We start from the raw sequence: 25,096 nt of genomic DNA, 5'->3' as shown, positions 1-25,096 counted from the left end.
GATAGTAACGCCTTCCCACCTTCCTATGCTTAGCTCATTCTTATTCAAGACTCAGCTTAGATTCATATATTCCAGCTGTGCTGCCATGATACCCTATAGAGCAGTGCTGTCCGGTAGAAATACAATGCAAACCGCATATGTAATTTAAGATTTCCTAGCAGCCACATTAAAAAAGAAATAGGTGAAATTAATTTTAACAATATATTTATTTAACCTAATATATGTAATCAGGGTCAACATTACTGAGATAGTTCACATTCTTTTTCATACTAAATGTTCAAAATCTAGTGTGTACTTTATACTTATAGCAGATCGCAACTCAGACTGGCCACATTTCAATTGCTCCATGGCCACATGTGGTTAGTGGCTATCATATTGGATGGCATGGCTGTAGAGACTGCTATCACAGAATGTGCCGAATTATACGATCTGTCCTCACGTCATCCTCTGTTATTAGCCAGTGAGCTTCTGAAGGGTGGGCACTGAGTCTTAGTCATCTGTGTACTCCTTCTCTGTGTACCTAGTGAGTGCTTTGAGTAGAGGTCTTCAATGTTTGGTTGAATGGATTGAACTCTGGAGACTTCCCTGGTGGTCCAGTGGCTAAGACTCCGAGCTCCCAATGTAGGGGACCTGGGTTCGATCCCTGGTCAGGGAACTAGATCCCACATACCACAACTAAGAGCCTGCATGCTGTAACTAAAGATCCCGCAGGCAGAAACTAAGATCCCTCATGTCACAACTAAGACCTGGTACAGCCAAATAAATAATAAAATTAAAAAAAAAAGAAATGATTGAACTCTTTTTTTTTTTTTTTTTTTGGCTGCAGCCTGTGGGATCCTAGTTTCCTGACCAGGGATCGAACCTGGACCCCGTGCAGTGGAAACGTAGAGTTCTAGTCACTGGACCGCCAGGGATGAACTCTTGACTGTTGATACACTCTTCCTTATATAAAGCTGAATCTGGTTCACTGGAAATTTCCAGGGGCCCTAGCTCTGCTCCCTGGAGCCTCACAGGAGGTGAAGTTCCACTAAATTTTCTCTTCCTCTAAATATCCCAGAGGCTCTCCCTTCCTTTTCTGATCCCTCCTTGTCTGAATGACCACTGGGCTTCTGACCAGGATCCACACATGCCTAGAAAACGTTTTGGTACATTCCCCAATTATTTCCCATGTCAGTATTTTAGTTTCACAACTGCATTGCAAGTTCCTAAACGCCCCAAGGTGAGCAAGGCCTCGGTGGTCTCCTCCCAGGTGATCTCTGTGGTGCCCAGGTGGGTGGCAGGCACACACGCTCAGCCTCCTCTCAGGACTAATGTTTACAGTTCATGTCATTCTTCCTCTGGTCAGATATTTCCCCACTGCCTTTTCTGATCTTCAGAAATCAGAGCATTTCAGGGCTAAAAAAGCACACAGACATCCCAGTACCAACCCCTCGTTTTCCAGCTGAGGAAAGGTAGGAGCCATGAGTGATGTCTTGCCCCAAATCCGAGTACCAGAGCCAAGGACCAGGAAAAACCCAGAGTCCCAGTTCTGGGCCACCGTTTCCTCTATTCCGGCCTCCTCCTGGGCCTCCTCCTGCGAGACTCTTCCTCAGTCCTGGCTCCCACCCAGGCTGGCCAGGCTGCCCTGTTGGGTGGGAATGCCAGGACCCCAAAGAAGGTCTGGTGGAACAGTAGGGTGTGTGAATGTGTCTGTCTGGGGGTGTGTGGTGGAAGGGCAGCTGTGGGTTAAAGTTAACACCGGACCATGATGCAATCACAGACTCCAAATTGAGTGCAGGTCGCTTTAAGAAAGGAGTAGCTGTAATCTGAAGCCTGCTGGACGCTGGATTAGGAGGCAGCAGAAAAAGCTCTGGGGCTTACAGAAGCCCCCTCAGTGTGCAGACCTAGGCTGGGCGCGGAGCTGCAGCGCACTCACAGGTAAAGAGCTCCCTGTCTGGTCTGCATGTGTGTCTGGGGAAGAAGGGAGGCTCCTCTGGGCTGGGGGGACGGGGGTGAAGCAGGGGTACTTCAGGGAACAGAAAAGAGGGGTGTAAGGGAGAGGAGGTGGGGAGACAGTAGTTCCTGCAGCTTGGGCACCAGGGTGAGTAGGTTAGAGAGGGTAGAGGGAGTTGGGGGTCAGAGCCCACTTATCCCCCAACCCTACTGCACCACTAGGAGAAGAGGCTGGAAAGACTCCTGAATGAAATGGGTGGGAAACAATGGAGGGGGGTCATGGCGGGGAAGAAGCAGAGAGCTTGGCTGCTGGGTCAGGTCTGAGCATCACTTCAGGGGGCTCTGCAGCCTTGGGGGAGGGAGGCTGTCGGGGAGCTGTACCTCCACTGGGGCAGTCAGGGAAGCAGCCCATCCTGCAGCCCGGCCATGGCTTGGGCTCAGCTCCCCGCTGCCTTTTCAAAATCAACTGGTGCTGATTTCAAAGGTAACTTCCCGACACTGCCAAGCAGCTGGCCTGTGGGGAGGCTTCCGGGCAGGGCTGGGATGGAGGACAGCTGGGTCCTTCTATCCAGTACCCACCCTTTTTCTTTGGCCAAATCAGCTGCCAGTAAACGCTGGGCGGCCAGTGGGGGTTTGGCCTCTCACCAACAATGACCCGTATTTAGCCCAGCTGGTGTATGGGATTTGGGGGCTCAGCTGCCGGAGCTGGAGAGAAGGGCTGCCCGCACCCTTGGTGCTCCCTGGGACAAGCCACAGCAAGGAGCGGGTCTGGGCCAAAGAAAAACTTCAGGCTTCCCAGAAACCCCATCATTGTCTGGCCCAGGCGGGTCCACCAAGAGTTCAGCCCTCAGCCTGAGGGGAGGGAGGGGAAGCGGGCCAGGCAATTCTGTCCCTAAGGCTGGTCCTTCTGGGGTGTGGGGAGGTGAAACTCATGGGTGCCCTGGCCCCGCTCATTCAGGTTCCAAAACTTCAGAAGAAAAGTCGCCTGCGCACTGATGGGGTCACCACGGTGGGGTGGGCCTGGAGGGACCCCTCGGAATCTCCCTCCCAGAGCCAGGGCAGAGGGTGGTGCCCTTCCCTGCACTGCCCATGAGGCCCACTGCCATGTGGCTTGGAGGCTGTGCGGTCCTGGGAGGAGGAGGAGGGATGGTGTTCATCTCACAACTGGGTTTAATCTGAAACACATGTACTGGCTCAAACTTATCCTCCCAGCATGAAGGCAAGATCACAAAATCAGTTCCTTGTGTTTCTTGATTTGGGCAATGTGGCAGGAAGGCAGGTCTGAGTTTGGCCCGACTGGGAGGATATCTACCTCCTCTCCCTGCCCTCCCCCGCCTGGTAGGACAGGAATCTGGCTTGGACACTGCCCTTTGGACAGGATGGCACCATTTTCCCTGTGCCCCTGGCCAGGCGAAGGAGGCCTGGACAAGCCCACGGAACAGTCATCTTGGACAGGGCACCGAGTGTGCTCAGAGGGGCCCCCGTGCAGACCCTTACTCTCTACCCTCTCACTGCCCTTGCAGGTGGTTTTCAATCATCTCTCCACTTCTCTCATCCCCAGGGCTTGAGGTGGGGGATTCAGACCTGGAGACTGGCTCTGGGCCAGCTGTGGACCCAGGTGCCTTTCCCTGCCAGGGTGGCTCACCTCATCTTTAGTCCTCAGTCCACTCACGTGCTGACAAGTGATCACATGACCGGAGGTTTGGGCTCAGACTCTGTAGGGACTCCTACAGAGAAGATCCATCTTCAAGTGCATTTGAACTTGGTTTCCTTAAACACCATGCCAGGATGACATCTCCCACCTCCTCCTTCCTATCTCAGTTCCCTACCCTGGCCCAGGAACTAGAGCTAACAGCTTTCCCTCTAGCCCGGCATCTCACTGAATTTCCAGTCTCCGCTAAGCCAGTCTGCTGAGGCTCAGCCAGGGAAGGCCCCTGCCAGCGCTGGGTGGGGCTGGCCGCGTGGAGAGAGCAGCTCTGAGCCTGGATGGCCTTAAGGGCTCTATCTTGCACTGCAGAAAGCTTTTTCCGTTGTCTCAATGGAAGATTTCTCCCTGAGTGGCAGGGGCAGCCACGGGGAAGAGCAGCTGGCTGAGAACACAAGGGTCTGTGGAACTCACTGCGAGACACGTGCTCGAGATCAGCGTTTAGATAGAAAGCCGGGCTGGGGCCCACAGGCCGTCCGGCCGTAAGCCGAGCAAACTCAGAGGCCATCTTTTCTTTTGCGGCCTTTCATGCTCTACAGTGTTGTCCAGTGGCTTATTAGACTTAATTTTAAGGATTTTGACCAAAAATCACACACTGCACTCTTAATTTTCCTATTTGTTCTGAGAAGTCAGGAAAGCGTGTGTGTGTGTGTGTGTGTGTGTGTGTGTGTGTGTGGTTTACGGGTATATGAAAGGAAGAGCGAGCTTGAGACCCTTGGCCTGTGTGTGTTTGTGCACACAAGGGTGTATCTGTGCTGCAGGGGAGGCGAGGGGCAGGGAAGACAGATGATAAGTTCTTTTTTTTATATAAATTTGTTTATTTATTTATTTATTTTTGGCTGCGTTGGGTCTTCGTTGCTGCGAGCGGGCTTTCTCTAGTTGCGGCGAGCCGGGGCTTCTCTTCATTGCAGTGTGCGGGCTTCTCATTGTGGTGGCTTCTCTTGTTGCGGAGCACGGGCTCTAGGCACGCGGGCTTCAGTAGTTGTGGCTTGCGGGCTCTAGAGCGCAGGCTCAGTAGCTGTGGCGCACGGGCTTAGTTGCTCCGCGGCATGTGGGATCTTCCCGGACCAGGGCTCGAACCTGTGTCCCCTGCATTGGCAGATGGATTCTCAACCACTGTGCCACCAGGGAAGCCCAGGTGATAAGTTCTTGACATGGCAGTATGGATGGAGGGAGAGCAGAGGTCCTGGTTGCTGAGACCTTGTCCCACGTTCTAACCAGAAGGCCTCTCAGAAGATCTTATTTATGAACACCCCCAGCTGCCTTCCTCCCCTCCCACCTCCACATCCTGATTCCAGGGGTGTGCTCATAGAGGCAATGAATGCAGGAAGGCAAGGAATGGGGGAGCCCTAGACCCAGAGTTCCCTTTTCCCTTGTGGTCCAGGGGTCAGACCAGAGTCCTGTCCGAAGAGGCTACTGCTCAGGAGGTAAAGGGACTTGGGTGGTCTTACTAAGAAGTGGGGTTACTTAACCCGAAGGAAAGAATTCGTGGAGGTTTCAGAGCTAGATCCGAGCTAGTGGGGGGAAGAGGACATGGCTACCCCCAGGGAGAAGGGGGGCCCTGGGGTTCCAGGAGTAGGGAGACACATTTTGACTCAGGGATCATTGGAGAACTCACCTGTCTCTGGTGTCACTCACTAAGTGCTATGAATGCATCATCTAATTAATTCTCATCACAATAGGTAAGTACTATTTGATTTCCATTTTACAAGAGAAGACACTGGGATTTAGAGAGGTATTAAGACACAGAATTGAGGGGAATTCCCTGGCGGTCCAGTGGTTAGGACTCAGCACTTTCACTGCTGGGGCCCGGGTTCGATCCCTTGTCGGGGAACTAAGATCCCGCAAGCCGCACAAAGAAGACACAGAATTGAGATTTGAACCCAGGCTGTCTGACACTAGACCCAGCACTCCTAACCATGAGAGTAAGAGCTTTTGACACAGAACTGTCCAAGAAGGGAACGAGTTGCTTATGAGGCCACAGGTTCCAGGGCAGAGGAATTCAAGGAGAGAGTTTGAGAACTTGGGGGTAGCAGGGGCTGGACCAGATGCCCCCATTCTCTGTATTCTGTGATTCTACATCTGAGACCTAGGTTCTGCCCCCATGCTTTTACTAGACATTGACCCAAATCCTATATCAAGAGCTGGTCAGTGTGCCCGCAGGGAAAAGCCCATGTCCACACAGAGGAGCCCACTGCTGGGTCTTCACTACCCTGGAGGTTTAGGCTCAAAGGTGGGTCTCCTGGCACACACAATGGATGAGAGCACAAGCTCGCCACAGGACCGTGGGCTGTGAGGCAGAGGGAGGGCTGGGGAGGTGCTGAGAGGGTGGGATCAGCAAGCTAAGGGGCCACTTACAGCCCGGGGAGGCTGGAGGGAAGGTGCCTAGCCCTGCCAAGGCCCTGCTACCTGCCCAGGGTGGCCGGGTGTTGCAGGGTGGTGGGTGAGGGAAGCAGCCTGCCACCCCTTTTGCTTTCTTGCAGGCCCCAGGATGCAGGCCTTTGTGCTACTCCTCTGGACTGGAGCCCTCCTCGGGTACGGCAGCTGCCAGAACACGGGCCTGGAGGAGGTCAGAGTCAGGGTGTGTGTGGTGGGGGCCTGGGGGGGCATAAGCAATTCCAGCCCCTCCTCAGTAGGCAGCACGGGAGACAGGACAACACCCAGGTTGCAGGCCAGGCTCTGGCCTTTCTGTCTAGACAGGGCCTTGGTTTTTCCATCAGCAAAACATTAAGTGTCTCACCCTGCCTTTCACAGAACAGAGTGGGGACAAACGTAAGATCCAACAAGGTGAAAGGCAAAAACGCTCTAACAAGTCCAGGGCTGTCCCTTCAGTGAAGACCTTTTCTCATTACCTTGCATTACTTGTGGGTCTCACTGAGTGGGTGGTGGCCTTGGATATTTGTTCCAGTCCTGACCAGGGTGCAGCAGAGGTGTGAGAGTGTGGAAAGGCCTCTTTCCTGTCCAGAGAGAGCACAGTCGGGTTGCAAAGGCAGACGCTGAGAAGCCTATGCTATGTGACAGTGGTGGTGGGGGAGTGACTGTCACACAAGGGACCAGGGTACTTCTGGACCAGACCCTTGTCTTTTTTTTAAAAATTAATTAATTAATTTTTGGTTGTGTTGGGTTTTCATTGCTGCGCGCGGGCTTTGTCTAGTTGAGGCAAGCGGGGGCTACTCTTCGCCGCGGTGCGTGGGCTTCTCATTCGGTGGCTTCTCTTGTTGCGGAGCACGGGCTCTAGGCATGCGGGCTTCAGTAGTTGTGGCATGTGGGCTCAGTAGTTGTGGCTCGTGGGCTCTACAGAGCAGGCTCAGTAGTTGTGGTGCACATGCTTAGTTGCTCCGCGGCGTGTGGGATGTTCCCGGACCAGGGCTCAAAACTTCTCAACCACTGCACCACCAGGGAAGTCCCTGGACTTTGTCTTGAGTTCCAAGTTTGAATTCTGGTTCAACCTCTCACTAGCTTTATCATCTTAGACAAGTCACTGTTACTTGAGTCTGTTTTCTTATCTATAAAATGGGATTAAAAATATCCTTACAGGGCCATCACAGACAGTCACTTATTTTTTATCTACTGAACACCTACTCTGTAGGTGCTGGGGATGGGTGGAAATATGAAAGACTCAGTTCTGGCTTTCAAGGAACTCAGAGTTTTGAGATAGTAGTCTTTGGTGGTATCATCTACATTGACTAGTATGAAATGAAGTAAGTCAAATAAAAAGAACTAGCACAGAGGCTGGCACATGGTAGGCGGTTAATACAGAAGCGGTAGTTGACTCTGAAAAAATGGTCAGAAAGCCAAGAGGTGCCTTCAGATTGGGGCCATCGGGGAAAGTCTGTGGTGGAGGGGGTGATATCTCATCAGGGCCATGAAAGACAGGAAGGGTTTGATAGGAGGGTCCAGGTGGAGACCCGCGAGCAGTGCGCAAGGGTAAGCAGACAGGGAGCCTGTCTGGCCTGAGAATGGAATTTCTTGGGAAGGGGGACTCCTCTCCTTTTATTTATTTATTTATTTTTAATGTGTTACAGGCCTGAGGCTCATAGGTCACTGGTGCTTAAAGCTGGCCAGCTAACTTCTCCCCAGCAGGGCGCCCCTACAGGAGCAGGGGGCACAGACTCACTCCAACGTTAGGCTAAGTGTACCATCCTCAGGCAGGACAGCCCTCAGGACCAGAAGGACAGTCCCACACAAAGCGATGAGACCAGGCATCCTGTGCCCATCTGCACTGGTCCTTGTGCTCAAATGCAGGGCTCCCTGGCCCCCGAGACCACAGGGCTGCCAGTGGAGGAGGAGGATCCCTTCTTCAAGGTCCCTGTGAACAAGCTGGCGGCCGCCGTCTCCAACTTTGGCTATGACTTGTACCGCGTGAGATCCAGGGAGAGCCCCGCTGCTAATGTGCTCCTGTCTCCGCTCAGCGTGGCCACGGCGCTCTCTGCCCTTTCGCTGGGTGAGTTCCTGGATGCAGAAAGCCCTGCATCCTAGAGCTGCCCTCCGGCCTCTGCACATATCTGACTCTAAGCCCTGGAGACACTTCACTCAGGGAGGGTGAAGAGGGCCGAGAGGCTGGGCCTGGGGGTCCTGGCGTGTGCGGAGTGGGAGCTCCGGGGGGCAGAGCACTGCTGACCCGGGTGTGTGGCCTCGGGACCACTTATTGACATTCCTTAAGCGAGCTTCTCCTACGTGCCAGCCTCGTCGGTGTGGCTAGGTTCTGGGGACATAACTGCACACAAACAGGCACGGTCTGTGCCGTCGCTCGGGTCACACAGCTGAGCTCACGGGGGAAACGAATAAACAGGAAACTGCAGAACAGTCTGGTAAGTGTTGTGATGGGAGAAGCACAGGGACTTGAACCCTCACTCCCACCCTTCTATCTCTCTAGGCCTGATGCCTTTAGCCTACCTTCAGGAAAATCTATTTTTCCTCCATTGCCTTCAAATTCCTTTCCACCTAGAATGTCCCCAGTACCAGCAGACAAGAAGACAGGGTGTGGTGTCCCTGCCCCGTCCCAGGAGCTGGCCTGACTTGGGCCCCAGTGGGCAGTTACAGAGGTTCACACGTCCATCCCTCTGGCAGGAGCGGAGCAGCGGACAGAATCCAGCATTCACCGGGCTCTCTACTATGACCTGATCAGCAAGCCAGACATTCACGATACCTATAAGGAACTCCTTGCCTCCGTCACCGCCCCGGAGAAGAACCTCAAGAGTGCTTCCCGTATCGTCTTTGAGAGGAGTGAGTCGCCCGGGCTGCCTGAGGCGCGTGGGGCTCTGTGCTGCACATGGGGGTTTCCTTCTAAACACCAGAGCACGTCTGCTCTGGCCAGGCCTGGCCCTGGGGGGGGCAGGAAGGGGCCCTGTGAACCCAGAGAGGATCGGAAAGAGGAAATGGGCCGAGGGAGGCAGTGGGAGGGTCGGGCAAGGGCAGTGGTGTGAAGAGAAACAGTAATGAGTGAGATCTGTTGTTCCCCGTCCAGTGCCTGGGGAAGCTGGCACAGAGCCCTGGCGCGTCCCGGGAAGATGCCAGGCAGGAAGTCAGGGCCTGCTGAGGGTCAACCAGAACCTCTCAGAGAGGATGCTGGGTTAGCTCAGAGCACAGTAACCTCTGCCCCGTCTCTCTGCAGAGCTGCGGATAAAAGCCAGCTTTGTCGCACCCCTGGAAAAGTCGTATGGGACCAGGCCCAGGATCTTGACCGGCAACACTCACCTGGACCTTCAGGAGATTAACAGCTGGGTGCAGGCCCGGATGAAAGGGAAAATCGCTAGGTCCACGAGGGAGATGCCCAGTGGAATCAGCATTCTCCTTCTTGGTGTGGCTTACTTCAAGGGTGAGGGCTTCTCCACTCGGCTTTTGGCCAAGGGTAGACAATAAGTGTCAGATGGGGCCAGGAAAGAGGGGGAGTCAAAGAAGGCAGAGGAGGACCCAGGAGAGGCACCTGCCTGAGGGCTGCCTGCTTGCCATCAAACCCAAGGCAAACATTGGATAAGTGCCTACAAAGTGCAAGGGGCCGTAGAGAAAGACTCGCAGAGGTAAGGGGGCACTCCCACTCTTGCACCTGTTTGGGGAAGGCACTGGTAGACTTCTGGCTGGAGCCAGGTGAGGGTCCAGGCCCAGCTCTGCCTGTACTGGCTGGAGAGCCCTGCACAAGCTTCATAGCCTTTTGGGGCCTGTTTTCTCGTCTCTCACTCAGGGACGATACACTGACTTCAGGGACACTCTGTGTTGTCTCCCATCTTTTTTTTTTTACATCTTTATTGGAGTATAACTGCTTCACAATGGTGTGCTAGCCTCTGCCTTACAACAAAATGAGTCAGCCATACATACACATATATCCCCAATATCTCCTCCCTCTTGCGTCTCCCTCCCACCGTCCCTATCCCACCCCTCTAGGTGGTCACAAAGCACCGAGCTGATGTCCCTGTGCTATGCGGCTGCTTCCCACTAGCTATTTTACATTTGGTAGTGTATGTATGTCCATGCCACTCTCTCACTTCACCCCAGCTTCCCCTTCCCCTTCCCCCATCTCCCATCTTCACATGGACCCTAGCATCATGCCCAGTCGTTGATAAACCGTTGTTAGTTTTCTAACAACATTCTTCTAGGCTGTGTTGATATGCCCGAGTCTATTCCACGGGCCCAGTGTGAGGCCAGCCCTATTCATGAGCCTTGGGTCGGATTTTGGGCAGCCTCCCCTTAAAATGTCTATCAGGCAGAGTGGACCCCTAAACTCCTAGAGAAAAGTCCTCCCTGAAGCACTGAGCTCCAGGACCTGAAAGAAGCTGTTACAGGCCACGTTAAACTACCGGCCAGCTGTGTGAGCACTGGTGAGCACTTCACCTCTCTGGGGTTCCAGGCTTTTTCAGCTATGAGAGGGTTGGTGACATGATGTCGAGGTCCCTTCCAGCTCTGGCCTCCCTGGATTGTCTTCCGGACACAACACTGTAGAAGTGTACACCAGTTTACCTTTCTCCTAGGCTATCACAGAACTTGAATAAACCCGACAATCAACCTATTTCCTCCTGAGTTTACGTATGGAAGGTATTCAGGACCCTAGAAATTTTGTGGTCCAGACTGCACATTCTGAGATAGAGCTATTCCCTGATGTATCAGGGCCTCTGACGACTAAGATTCCTGAAGCTAGGCAATTTTCAGCAGTATGCTTTGGTCTCAGCACGGTCCCAACGCCTTTCTGGTCTCCTGGGGCTCAGGGCACTCCATTTGTTTCATTCCAGGGCAGTGGGTAACAAAGTTTGACTCCAGAAAGACTTCCCCAGATGATTTCCACTTGGATGAGGAGAGGACCGTGAAAGTCCCCATGATGTCAGACCCTAAGGCCATTTTACGCTACGGCTTGGATTCTGATCTCAACTGCAAGGTCTGTAGGGGTAGAGTGAGTAGTGGGTGCGGGGACAGGCAGGATGGTGTAGTGGGAATAGAATGAATTTTGAGATCTGACAGCGGTCTAAATTTTACCTGCTGTGGACTTTCAGTAAGTTAATAGTTTCTCTGAGCCTTTTTTCCTCAAAATAAAGGGGCATAGTTACCTAAACTTATCCTCTCATGCAGGGTTTCCGGTAAGGGTTGATAAGGTAATGTGAAATGGGCCCTCAAGACTGGGCACTCAAGGGACTTCCCTGGTGGTCCAGCGGTTAAGACCGCGCTTCCAATGCAGGGGATGTGGGTCTAGGGAACTAAGATCCCACATGCTGTGCGGCCCCCCCCCAAAAAAAAGTATGCAGGGGAGTGTCATGATCAACGTATACTATATGTCTGAATGAATCTGAAAAAATGTTAATAAGCATGAAATTAAAGAATTTAAAAAGAAGATTGGGCACTCAAAGGCTGGTGTTAATTCTTGTCTTTTCTTTCCTTCTTTTTCTCTTTTTTTGGGGGGAGAACTTGTATTTCTAGAAGTCAAAGTTAAACTTTCAAAAACCGTCACAACTCCAAACTGCTGGCATTCTAAGTCTTTCCTACCTGACTTTTGAAAATTCGAAGTCAGTAGTTCTTAACTTTTTTCTTTGGAAATCGGACAAAACACCTGAAGCACTGGACAGAAATGCCACGTATGCATTTCTGTAGATGATTTCAGGGGCTCTTGGGACCTCTGATGCCATCTGTCCTGCGGACCTGAGGTTAAGGACCGCTGCTCAGAGGACCACTGTACTGCTCCTTCTGTGTGCTCTGCCCGGAGTCCCCATTTCTAGTCCAGGGCTCTGTACATAACAGATGATCAGTAACTGTTGGCAGACAAACCTTGGGAGAAAACACAGACCTGGAATTCAATTCTAGCTCTTTAGAACCACAGGAGAAAATTCTTTCAGCAGATAACTTCAGTTGGTATTAGGCCCAGGTAAGAAAGGACAATGGCCTACTTTTTGAAGAAACATCAGTAGACATCTTGCTGCCGGAAAGCAATTAGCTTAGGGGGACAACTGTTACATAGATGAGGGGCTGGGAAAGCGTGGCAGGGCCTGGTTACAGGAGAGGAGAAGGCGGCTTGGGGGTGTGTGCCTATCTCTAGGCTCCTGGGCTCCAAAGGACTAACGCATGTGCTTCCTCCCTGTTGTGTCAGATTGCCCAGCTGCCCTTGACCGGCAGCATGAGTATCATTTTCTTCCTGCCTCTGAAAGTGACCCAGAACCTGACCATTATAGAAGAGAGCCTCACCTCTGAGTTCATTCATGACATAGACCGAGAACTGAAGACTGTTCAAGCGGTCCTGACCATCCCCAAGCTGAAGCTGAGTTACGAAGGCGAACTCACAAAGTCTGTGCAGGAGATGAGTATGTTTCTGCAAGACCTCTTTGCTCCTGGGGTGGGTGGGGTAGAGTCTTTGAGCCTTCCACCTTGCTAACCGGAACGCAAAGGCTCCATGGCATTGCACCGAGGCCAGGGATGACTCCTTAATTCTAATAGTGCTGGAGGGGAAGACTGAACTGCCTTCCTTATCAGACTCATTCCTCAGCCCCAAGAGCATACGTCTTATAACAGCAACTCAGAACACTGCCTCTCAAGATAGGTCTGCTGACCTGGTTTCTAATCTTAACCTCACTTGCTGTGTGCTCCTGGGCAAGTCACTTAACCCTTAACCAGCCCAGAGCTCTACACACCTCACAGGTCAAAAGTGGTTGTTCCACTCCCAGCTTGCTTGCCTTCTCGAGAATCAGAATTTAAGAATCAGGACTGTACTCTTCCTTGGGGTGTTGATGAGGCAAGGTTTTAACGGAAATCCCTCTCGATCTCTGCAGAGTTGCAGTCCTTGTTTGATTCACCAGACTTTAGCAAGATCACGGGCAAACCTATCAAACTTACTCAAGTGGAACATCGCACTGGCTTTGAGTGGAATGAAGATGGGGCGGGTACCACCCCCAGCCCAGGGCTCCAGCCTGCCCACCTCACCTTCTCTCTGGACTATCACCTTAACCAACCTTTCATCTTTGTACTGAGGGACACAGACACAGGGGCCCTTCTCTTCATAGGCAAAATTCTGGACCCCAGGGGCACTTAATACTCCAATTTAGTGTTCAAATACCCCAGAAGAAAACGCTAGAGGGATGGCAGCTTATATATTCCATGAAGCCTGCCCCTATGTTTCAATGTATACTTTGCAATAAAAGTGCTTTATCCTTAACTTTTGTTACCCTGTTCCTCCTATTTTGAGCTATGTTAAATTTAATATGAAGATAAATAACCCTTTAGGAATTTGCTGGTCCTGTATTTATAGCCTGGGTCTAACTAAACTCTGCAGAGAAAGTCACCAGGTGAGATAAGAACTATAGTTGTAAAAAAAAAAAAAGAACTGTAGTTGTTTGCATTGTGTGATGTCGGGATGGATTCTCTGCTCTGTGGGGTTTACACTCTAGGTCACTAATCCCCCGGGAAGGAATTTCCTGTCTCCACAATCGGTGGACCATGCTCTTAAATACACCGGACTTCAGGTTTTAATGCAAGGCACGGATATCCCCCCGTCAAGCTAATGTCACCTGACAACACAGGATAACATGCAGACAGATAAGGGAGGAAGTCTGTAACTTCAGGAAAGAATTCTTTATTTTATAGAGCATTTAAAGAAAGCTCTCAGGTTCACATAAAATGAGGTCTGCTATGTAAAATTCTACACATATTCTTTTTAAGGAAGGGGGCCTATTTTACAAAGTACAACAGAACCTCCTTTTTCAGGAACATGAAACATGCCCGAGTGTTTGGAAAAGAGCTACAGAATTGGTCAAGACTAAATTTTTCTTCTTGAAGGAGTTAGCTCTACCAAAACATCTCATTGGCCACAGCCCTTGCCAAAGTGAGTTAGTAGAAAGGAAGATAAATGTGATTCTGCCTGCTCTTCATTCAAATATTTGAGTGTGAACCATGTTCTGAACACTGAGCTTCCTGAAAAGCTACTCCCAGGCAGCTTAAGGGCTATTCAGTTCCTGATTATAATGCCGGGGCAACCACTGGGCACTTCTTGGGCATGGCTGGGGTGGGCAAACTCTCAAAGCAGTGTGTATTCTTTTCCACCAACTCATCTGAACCACATGGTCCCCAGTGGTGATAGAGCACCCAGGGGTCAGACCCAGAGTCTCCCGGCCTTCTGACTGGGATGGGGTTTAGACTATTGCTATACATCCAGGTAGACAACAGCTATCATTCCTACTTTTTGTCTCTTAAGTGTGAAACCGCTAGCAGCAATGCCCACACCCTCAGCTTCTTCTGAAGTTGTTGTTTTTTTTCCCTTCTCAGTAATTATGCAGTCTGTATTTCATTTGCCTGCTTGGGGAGGTAGAAAAAAGCGGTCTCTTTTCAGACTTGCTAATAAACAGAACTCAGAAACGATGTGTTATAAAGTCATTGCTACAAGCTTGATTTTATTAGTGTTTGGTCAGTGAGTCTGCCCAGAGTATAGAATGAAAACCAGAGAATAAGGACTCGAAAACTGGTAGAAAACAAATTTAGAGTTGCCATCCTAGGAAGAAATTCCCCAACAATAAAATGGCCCCATATTTATTTCTCTATTCACAATTGATACTCCACTGGTTTTAACAAAGGATTCAAGGAAGCTAGGTACCATAAATGAAACTATACCTCCAGAGGTAAGGAGCCTCACTAATTTCTTGCTTATAATTATTTTTCAATTACAATACGACTATTAAGAGTTTAAGTTCCCACTGGAGTGGTACACAACGTCTCATTACTACTAGAAACCAAAGGAATGTTCCAGGGAAACAGACTATCATCATTTAGTGAGGTGGCGTCTAGCCAAAACCCCAGGCTAACATCCAGATGCCTGCAGATCAGCTAAAATCCTTTTAAAGGGCTTAGGTTCTCCAGATACCAGTTTTAAGTTTTTTTCTGGGAACCAGGAGTTTTTGTTGCAGAGCAGTTAACTACTTCAAGAAACATTCATCAAAATAGGTGAGCAATAGGGAGGGTGGGAGGGAGGGAGACGCAAGAGGGAAGAGATATGGGAACATATGTATATGTATAACTGATTCATTTTGTTATAAAGCAGAAACTAACACACAATTGTAAAGCAATTATACTCCAATAAAGATGTAGAAAAAAAAAAACAACATAGGTGAGCACGTCTCTAACTGCAAAGCTTTCTAAGCCCTCCCCTCCCCTCGTACACTAGGCTTGTTACTGTCGGGCAAGTCCTGTATTGTTTGGCGACAGCTCAGCAGCAACAGACCCTCTTTAACTCCTCCCACATGGGCTCCTTTCCTGTTGGTCAAGGTCCCCTTGGGACCCTATTCGTCGGGTCCCACAGGGATGGGCGGCAAGTCCAACAAACAGGATTTCATCTTTTGTAGCTCCTGGATCTCGTCATTCCAAGGGCCATAGTGCACCAGCAGAACCTTTTCTGCCTGTTGTATTGTGTTCAGAGCTTCGGGTATTGCAAACCTGAACCAAAGGAGGTAAGAGGAGTGAATCCACCCATTCAATCAGGCAAACATTAACTGAGGGCCTACTCATACCCTGTGGAGAATGTAAAGTAGATCATTTTTGTCTTCAAGGATCTTACAATCTAGAAGGGCAGATAAGACTCTCAGAAACACACTGAAAGGCAGAGTTTGAGATGAGAGTTATGAAAAAAAGGTATAAAGATCCCAGGATTCTGAGAAACAGGCAGATCTCAAAGCACTAATGTGATATTTACCCCAAGGTTCACTCAGCAGTCTCTGCCTTAGAGTCACGGAGTCCGCCTATGGCCTGACTCTGCAGCCCTTTCCCTCTCTCTGATGGGGTGGACTGCCTCTATGTCTTGGGTATCAGGTCCACCCACCTCATAATCCTAGGACCGAGCTTCAAACACTTTCCCACACAGCAGCTTTACCAAGGTTGGACATATTCCGTCTAGAAATACTGACATCAGGGCCTCCTAGTGATCCCAGTTACAAAAGCGGACGAGGCGTCAACTCATCAACGCTACTCTTCTTTCCTTTTAACCTTTAAAGCTGGGTTTCTCAACCTTGACACTGTTGACATTTGGGGCCGGATAATTCTTAGCTGTGCGTGCGGGGGCTGTCTTGTGCACTGTCGGATGTTTAACAGCATCTCTGGCCTCCGCCCTGAGTCATGACAATCAAAAAATGTCTCCAGACATTGCCAGGTGTCCCCTGGTGAGCCAGATGACTCGTGCTTGATTACAGCTGCTTTAAAAGGAATAGGACCAGGAATAGGACCAGGAATAGGACCAGGGGAAGGAAGAGGCCCTGGAGCTGAGGGTGTGTGTGTGAATAACTGTGGGGGGTGGGGGGTGGGGGTGGGGCGGGGTGGGGGAGGGGACTGAGAAGAACCTCTATGAGGTGGCGGTGGCAGGTTGGGGGGCGGGGGCCTGGGCAAGTTCTCCCTGGGAAACTCCCTTCAGAGCTAAGAGCTTCCCCATATCTCCCAGGAGGAAATTCTAAAGTTTCAAGTTTGTCAGCAGAACAGAAGGAAGAATCTCTCCTAAACGGGAAATAAAGACGTGTCAACATGCTTAAAAGCACTGTAGAAAAAAAAAGGGATACACAGAAGAGCCTAATAGAAGAACGGTATGTGGCCTGGTGAAGTGCTAGGAAACAACAGAAAGGCTTACCCATTGAAGAAGATTTGGGCCAGTTTGAAGAGTTCATGGCCCATCTCAACACTGGTTGGCCCGTGGCGAACCTCAACCACTCGGAGACTCTTCTGTAGATGGGCGGCTGACTTCTCCCAGTCCCCTGTAAAGAAAGGAAAATCTGGTTCCAGAAAAGAACCACAGTCAACTGTGGATGAACATTTTCAGGGTAAGGAAAGCTAAATGGAAGTGAGAGCGGCCTCAGTTGAAAGACTAAGAGAGAACCAACCAGACGAGGCTAAGATCATGACCAAACGCACAAGGCAGGGTCATTCCTTGGAGTGGAAGGTGAAGACACACATCTTACCTAAGGCAGCATAGGCCTGGGCCAGGTCATCCTCGATTTCTCCCACCATGCTGTGTTCCGCCAACAGGAAGCTCTCAGCAGCATGCCGGCATCCCAACAACAGCTGAATGGCTCGCTCTATCAATTCAAAGGAAAGTGGGCTCATTACAGACACAAACCCCCCCGTCTTAGAAATGAGAACCCAGCCCTTAAATTCTCTATGGGCTGGGCTGAATGTGGAAACCCCACTTTGTCTCCTTGGGTTGTGATCAACCCACAATTTTTGTTCCAATAAAGCTGTTCTCTTATGTTTTCTCTTTCAGTAGCAAAAGGTGCTGGGTGAGGCCTCCCCACATTTACTGTGGGTTTCCAACTTCAGTTTGAAGTGGAATGGCTACATTCCATTTATGGTCCTTATTTCTCTTGACTCAAAAATCTAAGCTAAAGGTCAACTTTCATAAAAATAGGGTAAATAAATTCCCACGATGTCAAACTCTAAGGCAGAGTTTTCCAAGGTAATGAGGGGTTCCATCACTCCCTTTCTGGAAAAAGCAGGATACTTACACCCATTGGGCACATGCCCCAATGCCCTTTATTTTTCTTATTTTTATTTTTTAAAACATTTATTTATTTATTTTATTTATTTTTGGCTGCCTCAGGTCTTAGTTGCCACACGTGGGATCTTTTGTTGTGGTGCGTGGGCTCCAGAGCATGGGCTCAGTAATTGTGGCGCTCGGGCTCTCTAGTTGTGGCGCACGGGCTCCAGAGTGCTTGGGCTCTGTAGCTGTGGCATGTGGGCTCTCTAGTTGTGGTGCATGGGCTCAGTAGTTGTGGTGCACAGGCTTAGTTGCCCCGCAGCATGTGGGATCCTAGTTCCCTGACCAGGGATCAAACCTGTCTCCCCTGCGTTGGAAGGCGGATTCTTAACCACTGGACCACCAGGGAAGTCCCCCCACTGCTCTTTGGAAGAGAGATGATGCTCTGATGAGGGCAGAACAATTTCTCTAGGAAATTAGGTCATGAGGCCCTCGAATTAAAATAAATGACACTGAACTTTTGGATATGCACAAAGATCACGGATGTCAGAGAACTAGTTAGTCTTTAACTAACTCTCTGATGCCTAAGAGAACAACAACTTAAATCAGTTGGCCCTTTTCCAAGGACGCCATGCAAACTGAGCTGGTAAGGGTTTGGTCTCATTGGCCTACAAAGCCATCTTGTGGCTGGCATGGGGATAATTAAATTCAATTCTTCAGTCTTCACCAAGTATCCCTGAATTCAAGGTGATCTCAAAATGAATAAAAGGGAAGGGGCTGGAGGACCAAAGCAGGGAGCCATTCTCACCTAGTTCACCATTTCTGAGAAGCTTCCGGGCCATCCCCACCTGCCGCTGAAGGTCCTGTAGCTGAGAGACTAGGTGATCTCTGCTGACTGATTCCGTACAAGATGTGCTGCCACAGCTCAGAACATCATCTCCCTGTGGAAGTCAGTTTTGTCTTTATTCCTGTACCAGAGTCCGCTAGCGACACTGCATGTGCTTACATTACAGGATTGCTCCAGAGCTTCTGACCCTATGGGGGAAAGACTCCTGCAGTAACACACCATGACCAAGGGCAGACTGAATCTGGTTTGATGGCGGCAACTGCAATGAGAGCAGGAGCCGATCCCTGCTTGAGATTTACTTTTTGCAACCAAATTAAACTGGTACAGACCACAATGTCTTTCCATCTTGATAGCCCCTCTCTTATTTCTCTTTGGGGCTGGGACTTTGGATGACAGACACATTTCTAGTGGTTATGAAAAAGCCATAAGGAAACCAACAGAAAAAAGGTGCTGGGTGAGGTCTCCCCACATTCGTCCTCGGGCTTGTGACTTCAGCTTTCCAACACAACCAGCTCCACGTTCTACTTACAGTTCTAAGACATTTGCTGTTTTTCAGATGCCAGAATCTGTGGCCCCATTTGGCAGTAGCAACCTGACTTCGCCGGAGGATCCTTTCCCACCCTCCTGAAGTCAGGGCCTGGGGGCTGAGTGGGGAGCATGTGGCTCTGATCTGGCCCAAATGGCTGGGGGGAAACTGTGACTCTGATTTTCCTCCAGACGCAGGTATCAGGTTGATAAAACACAGTACGATTTTTGCCCAGATCTCTGTTAGAGTACATATGTTTTTATCCTTCTGGACCGGGGGAATCTGATGCTGGAGCTGCTAGCAGCCATCTGGTCACCACAGGAGGGAAGTCTGTCTGAGACTGGGCTAAATAATACAGAAAATGGAGCTGAGGGAGGTGGAAAGAAAAATTAGGTCTTGGTGACATTATCTGAGCCCCTGGATCACGTTGTATTTGAAGTACCCCTACTCTGGGACTTCTGAGTGATTTACTTGAGCAAATAAATTCCCAGTCTCCCTGAAACCCAAATCAGTTTAGGTGGGATTTTCTGTTCTTTGCAAGAAAGAGATCACTAAATCCAACCTTTCCCTGTGGTTCCTGCAGGGGTGTAATCTATGTGTGGGGAAGATAGGCAAAAGGGAAGAGAGAGAACTGCTATCAGCACCTCTAAGTCCCAATGGCTTCCTCCTAAAGATTTAAGGCCTTTAGGCTGGATAACTGACCGCCAGGAAAAGCAAAAAGAAAGGAGGGGAGAAAGAGATTCACCTGCAGGAGTGCTCTGCAACGGTGACAACAGAAGGCTTCCCTCCCGGGCCCCTGCGAGGGTCTCTGCTTCTCACGTTCACAAGGGGGACAGTTGCAGTCAAAGAAATACTGAGACCTCAGCTTCTGGCGCCTCTCGGCAACACCCATCCTGCTCTCGTGGGGCCCTGCAGAGACACCACGCTTGGCCAATATTTAAAGCAAGAGAGCATCAAGCACTACTTAAAAAACTTCAGCTTAGCGGAGGGTCTGGTCAGTCACTCATCATGCGACAGGGACCTTTCACTCAAACATTTGTGGAACTAGATATAGAAACAGGCTTCCAAGTTGTGGGGACAGGAAGAAAAAGAAACCAAGAAGTTGTTCCTGGCCTATTTTCAGAATAGGACATTTACAGGGATCAAGCAGGGAGTGTCTACCCGATAGTGCAGATACAACAGGGCTTAGCGAGGCTTTTCTTCCCCATAAGTATGCACTGCCTCTGCCAGGATGCAGACTCTGCACAGGTGAGGCACCTGCCCTGTGGCTGGCTCAGGCGAATTCACCCTGTCCTTTTCTGCTGGAGAAAGGTGGACAGGAGGGAGGATGGATGGCTCACCATAGCAGTGGAGAATCTCTTGTCCTTTTTTAATCTGCTGAGATGCCCGAACGGTGGCGACGGTGCTAATGAAAGACACGCTGGTATTGGGGCTGCAGGAATGGTTCAGGAGGCTGACGACGGGGAACAGCCCCGTGGCAAGGCGCACCTGCCTGCTGTTCGTAATGAGGTTCTTTTCAGATCCTGAGAGTGCAAGAGGAAAAAGGGAAAAATGTGTCAGGACACTCATCCTGGCCTCACCCTCCATTCCTCAGAAGACGAGCTGGGCAATCGGGCCTGAAGCGCGGCTGAGTCAGAGCTCCACAAGCTGGATCCGAGATAAATCAGACGGAGCATGACTCAGAGCAAACTCTGGTTCCCGGGAAGCAAAGAGAATGAGCACTTGAAACGTCCACCAGAATCTTGGAACCTAACCACTGTGTCTCAATACCACAAAAAATCCAAAGATTAGAATTTATAGAGAGTAATAAAAAAAGAATTATCAGTAGGGAGTCTTCCAGATAGACAGTTTCATAATGTTCATGACAACATGGAAACCAGAGTACCAGATGAGGTTATTTCCTAAAGACTTTTATAGTCCAAGTGCTTTTGTTTAACTGGTCTTTGGTTGGTTAATAGAACAAGTAACCTAATTATTATCCTAAACTAAATAGGCCTGTCATATATTTTAAAAAATCAATATTTCTTTTTTTTTTTTTTAAATCAATATTTCTTATGCTCACCTCTTCATTCTGCCCTTTGTCCCAACTTGATGGGAAATCAGTCAAGCAGTAGTTCTCACTGAAAAAACTCTTTGGACCACTTCTACTCCAGACAGTCTCACGTCCCTAACCATCTCTTCTTTGAAGCACAATTAAACCAGCAATTTAACCACGTGATTGAAAATTAGGAAGGAAGGAAGAAAAAAGCCTCTAAGCAGTGAGGCTACTTCTGCACCAAGGCTCATGCACTTACATTCATGTGTGAATTCTCTGTATTCTGCCGCAGGCCCACTTCCTCTTATTTTAGCCACAGTTCGAACTGGCATGGTTATTCAGTTTCTCAGCCCACCACAGTCCAGAAACAGAGAACTACTAAGAGGCAGGTTTTCTGCCAATGGCAAAGGAGACGGGGACAGACTGGAGGAGGAGGCAGAAAACTTATACAAGAATAACAGCCTCAGGCAAACAAAAACACTAGCACCACTCCGAGCTTAACCAGAGGTTCTCAGACTGACCCCATACTTGCACGGGTTTTTGTCATAGCTATCTATGTCTCAGGAGGATGCATGTACAGATAACCTTGGGCATACAGAAAGGCTTAAATTGTGTTCAGCAGCCTTGGTGTAAGCATGAGGAGATAGTGTTTCCGACAAAGCTGGTTGAAATATGAACGATACTGGTACTTAGAGAGGAACTTTCAGTTTTCTGGAAAACTGATAAGCCATCAGATAATTGTGGTATCACCGTATATGCCAGGAATCTCAATGCACCAATCACCAAATAATGCGGTCTAGGTACATATGAAATGAATAAAGAAAATACAAACCATCATGTGAAAATGTTCTAGAAAGGAAAACATTAACTATAAGGAATAATATTGTCTCTCCGCAGACGATTCTATTACCTGCTGCTGTGGAAGACAAGAATTAGAACAAGTAAATAAAATTCTCAGGGAACCTAAATGACTCAATTTTAGTCAACAATTCTACAAATTGTATTGAAATCTTTCATTAGAGCTTCTCCTAAAAGCTTAACTGATTTTAGTGTCCCCTCCCCCTCCCCCTTGTCCAATGCCTACCTTCTGGTACATGTACCAATGAGCAGCAGAAATGCTAAAAGGTAAGGAGGCAGCAGGAAGGAGCAGTGCAGGGCACAAACAGTTTGTCGTCTGAATAGTCAGCCTCTGCATAATTAGAAGTCGACTTGCATTCCCAACTACTGATACCTGGCAATCTGTATTAGAAGAGCTGCTAAAATTTTCCCAGAGAAAATTATCACAGTACACATGAGTAATGTCAGCTTCGTGAATTATTTATGGATTATCCTCTAACAGAAGTAGGCCCAAAAACAGAGTGGGGTGAGTATTTATGTCAGAGTTGAATTTCTCTCTAATTATCTCTACAGAATTAAGTATTGATTTTAAAAATTATTCAATATTTTGCATTAGTCACCTGTTAGCAGAGATCGTAGAAAGTGAGAATGTGTATGTACCTTTACCAAATTTAATATGTGATATTTTGTGCACAAAACAAACAAAAAACAAAAAAAGAGGGCCTGAATATTTTACGAAAAGTGTACCTCGCTAATATTCTTAGTACATTTAGTAAAGAAAAAACGGTTCATTCACAATACTTTCAGAATATACCTATTCTGGTCGATACTTTACAAAACAAGAAATTTTTGTGTAAAAAAAGTAATCAAGGACCCACAGTGAAGGTGGATTCCTCGGTTGCTGAAAGCAAACGGCAGTGAACTGATCTGAACTTCCATAGAAACTCATTAAACCTCGTGAATCTAGGTACATCACGAATACGCCATTCCCACCGAGAGAGATAACACACACACCAAGGTCTGGAATGCCATCAGTGGCCAGTTCCATCCCTTAAAATAAGTACCAAAGAGAGATTTCTGAGGAACTTTGATTAAATAGGATTTATACAAAGATAATAACATACATTTTTATAGATTTTTGTCAAAGTCTATCCAAGTTAACACTTTAATCCTTCTTCTGTGCTACTAATGAAACAGCTGCTAATGAAATTCAATGAGAACACTAAACTGGGAGGTGTTGGAACCCCAAAGAAATAATAAAAAGGGATGAAACAAGATTAGAAATATTAGCAGACTGAGACAAAATTAGACTGAGTTAAAAAATAAAAGTGAACATTGCTGGTGGGTGTGTAACTGGTACAACTTTCCTGGAGGGCAATATGTACCAAGTGCCTTAAAAATGTTCATGTAAAAAAATGCTCATCATTTGAACTATTTTGTTTAAAGGAACTAATTAAATTAAAAAAGAAATACATGGCAGTGAGAAAAAAATTTAAAAACTGAAAATTATAGAGAAAATAACAGTCATTATAATCCTCTCAGTCACCTATAAGATTTTGGTGCATTTTCTTACAGTCTTCTTTCTAGCCTTATACATGGACTTTTAACATAATTGGCAACATGGTGCACATGATGATTTGTAAGTTATTTCTTTTTCTTTTTTTTTTTTTTGCGGTATGCGGGCCTCTCACTGTTGTGGCCTCTCCCGTTGCGGAGGCTCAGCGGCCACGGCTCACAGGCCTAGCCACTCTGCAGCATGTGGAATCTTCCCGGACCGGGGCTCGAACCTGTGTCCCCTGCATTGGCAGGCGGACTCCCAACCACTGCGCCACCAGGGAAGCCCATCTTTGAAAAAATTATTATTTTTTATTTTACTTTTGAAATACATTTATTTATTTATTTTTGGCTGTGTTGGGTCTTCGTTGCTGTGCGTGGGCTTTCTCTAGTTGCGGTGAGCGGGGGCTACTCTTCATTGCCGTGTGCGGGCTTCTCATTGTGGTGGCTTCTCTTGTTGTGGAGCACAGGCTCTAGGCGCGTAGGCTTCAGTAGTTGTGGCATGCGGGATCAGTAGCTGTGGCTCACGGGCTCTAGAGCGCAGGCTCAGCATTTGTGGCGCACAGGCTTAGTTGCTCCGCGGCATGTGGGATCTTCCTGGACCAGGGCTCGAACCTGTGTCCCCTGCATTGCCAGGCGGATTCTTAACCATTGTGCCACCAGGGAAGCCCTGTAAGTAATTTCTTTTTCACTTACTATATCATGGCCCTTTCTTTATACCCTAACCTGAAATGTATATTAAAATTAAAAAAAGGACTTCTCTGGTGGCGCAGTGGTTAAGAATCTGCCTGCCAATGCAGAGGACATGGGTTCGATCCCTGCTCTGGGAAGATCCCAAATGCCCCAGAGCAACTAAGCCAGCGAGCCACAACTACTGAGCACATGTGCCACAACTACTGAAGCCCGCACACCTAGAGCCTGTGTTCTGTGAGGAGAAGCCACTGCAATGAGAAGCCTGCGCACCGCAACGAAGAGTAGCCCCCGCTCGCCACAACTAGAGAAAGCCCGTGTGCAGCAAGGAAGACCCAACACAGCCAAAAATTTAAAAAAATTAAAAAATAAAAATGACCTGCATAGTTGCTAGAAATGTTCTCTCATTTTGTCACTCACATTTTAATTTTTGTTTATGGGTGTTTGGAGGTGGGGAGTGTTAAAATAACAACTATTTCATTTGCTTACAATGCTGTGTGCCAGCAACTTTGCTTGGGCTCAGTTGAACATTTTTTCTGCTAGTCTTGCCTGGGATTACCCATATGATTGCAGTCATCTGGCACGTGGTCTTTTGTCCTCAGGGAGGCTAGCCCAGGCTTGTTCACAGTCCACACCATCATTTTAAGAAGGTAACAATGGCAGCTGCAAGGTCTCTTTTAAGGCTTAGACTCATTAAGTCACATAACATCACTTGTACGGCATTCCATTGGTCAAAGCAAGATTCAGCAGGGGAAATAGACTCTACCCCTTGATGGGAGAAAAATCAATGTCAAGTTGCAAAGGGGCAAACATACAGGGATGGGAGGAACTGTTGTAGTCATTTTTGCAAAGAGTCTTCCCTAGAGGCCTAGAGGTTCATCTAGTCCTCTTATTATCCATATGACGATACTGACCCACACAAAGGTTCAGTACCCTGAGCTAAGAGTAAGTGGTTAGACTGAGTGGAACAGGAACTCAGGTCTGCTGCCTCCTAGCCCAGTGTTTTCATTCCTTCAAGGACCTCTTTCACCCACATTCTCTGTCTTCTTTTCTGATTA

At 48.7% G+C, this 25,096-nt stretch overlaps 2 protein-coding genes across 4 annotated transcripts in view; one reads left to right on the top strand and one right to left on the bottom strand.

Annotated features, from left to right (window-relative positions):
* Positions 1–1,740: 1,740 nt before the first annotated feature.
* On the top strand, positions 1,741–13,266 carry SERPINF1 (serpin family F member 1). 3 transcript variants are annotated; one of them, XM_029213226.1, is made up of 8 exons: positions 1,777–1,917; positions 6,121–6,206; positions 7,883–8,081; positions 8,708–8,863; positions 9,252–9,455; positions 10,861–11,003; positions 12,204–12,414; positions 12,880–13,266. In XM_029213226.1, exons 2-8 carry the CDS (start codon positions 6,129–6,131, stop codon positions 13,137–13,139), a joined length of 1,251 nt encoding a protein of 416 aa, XP_029069059.1. In that variant the 5' UTR covers positions 1,777–1,917; positions 6,121–6,128; the 3' UTR covers positions 13,140–13,266. The 3 variants fall into 3 exon arrangements, with proteins under 3 accessions (XP_029069061.1, XP_029069059.1, XP_029069060.1); XM_029213228.1 differs by lacking the exon at positions 6,121–6,206 and having other exon boundaries at positions 1,741–1,917; XM_029213227.1 differs by lacking the exon at positions 1,777–1,917 and having other exon boundaries at positions 4,744–6,206.
* A 403-nt stretch (positions 13,267–13,669) lies between these two features.
* The window catches only part of SMYD4 (SET and MYND domain containing 4), a 42,905-nt gene continuing 31,478 nt past the window's right edge, over positions 13,670–25,096 (bottom strand). Inside the window, exons 6-11 of the mRNA XM_029212329.1 lie at positions 20,263–20,445; positions 19,668–19,831; positions 18,358–18,490; positions 17,035–17,151; positions 16,707–16,830; positions 13,670–15,529 (exon numbers count right to left, since the gene is read on the bottom strand). Of these exons, the coding sequence (XP_029068162.1) occupies positions 15,376–15,529; positions 16,707–16,830; positions 17,035–17,151; positions 18,358–18,490; positions 19,668–19,831; positions 20,263–20,445 (875 nt within the window). The 3' untranslated portion in view covers positions 13,670–15,375. The remainder of the gene's footprint in view (positions 15,530–16,706; positions 16,831–17,034; positions 17,152–18,357; positions 18,491–19,667; positions 19,832–20,262; positions 20,446–25,096) is intronic.

The sequence above is a fragment of the Monodon monoceros genome, unplaced genomic scaffold (genome assembly GCF_005190385.1).
Source record: "Monodon monoceros isolate NGI ecotype Baffin Bay Population unplaced genomic scaffold, NGI_Narwhal_1 Super_Scaffold_9, whole genome shotgun sequence".
Classification (NCBI taxonomy): domain Eukaryota; kingdom Metazoa; phylum Chordata; class Mammalia; order Artiodactyla; family Monodontidae; genus Monodon; species Monodon monoceros.
This window is presented reverse-complemented; position numbering and strand designations above follow the sequence as displayed.

Bases quoted from the DNA above. Each gene is read 5' to 3' on its own strand.
- SERPINF1 (XM_029213226.1), top strand. From the start codon at position 6,129: ATGCAGGCCTTTGTGCTACTCCTCTGGACTGGAGCCCTCCTCGGGTAC. The intron at 8,082-8,707 runs GTGAGTTCCTGG...TCCCTCTGGCAG, and splicing joins GCTCTCTGCCCTTTCGCTGG to GAGCGGAGCAGCGGACAGAA. The intron at 9,456-10,860 runs GTGAGGGCTTCT...GTTTCATTCCAG, and splicing joins TGGTGTGGCTTACTTCAAGG to GGCAGTGGGTAACAAAGTTT.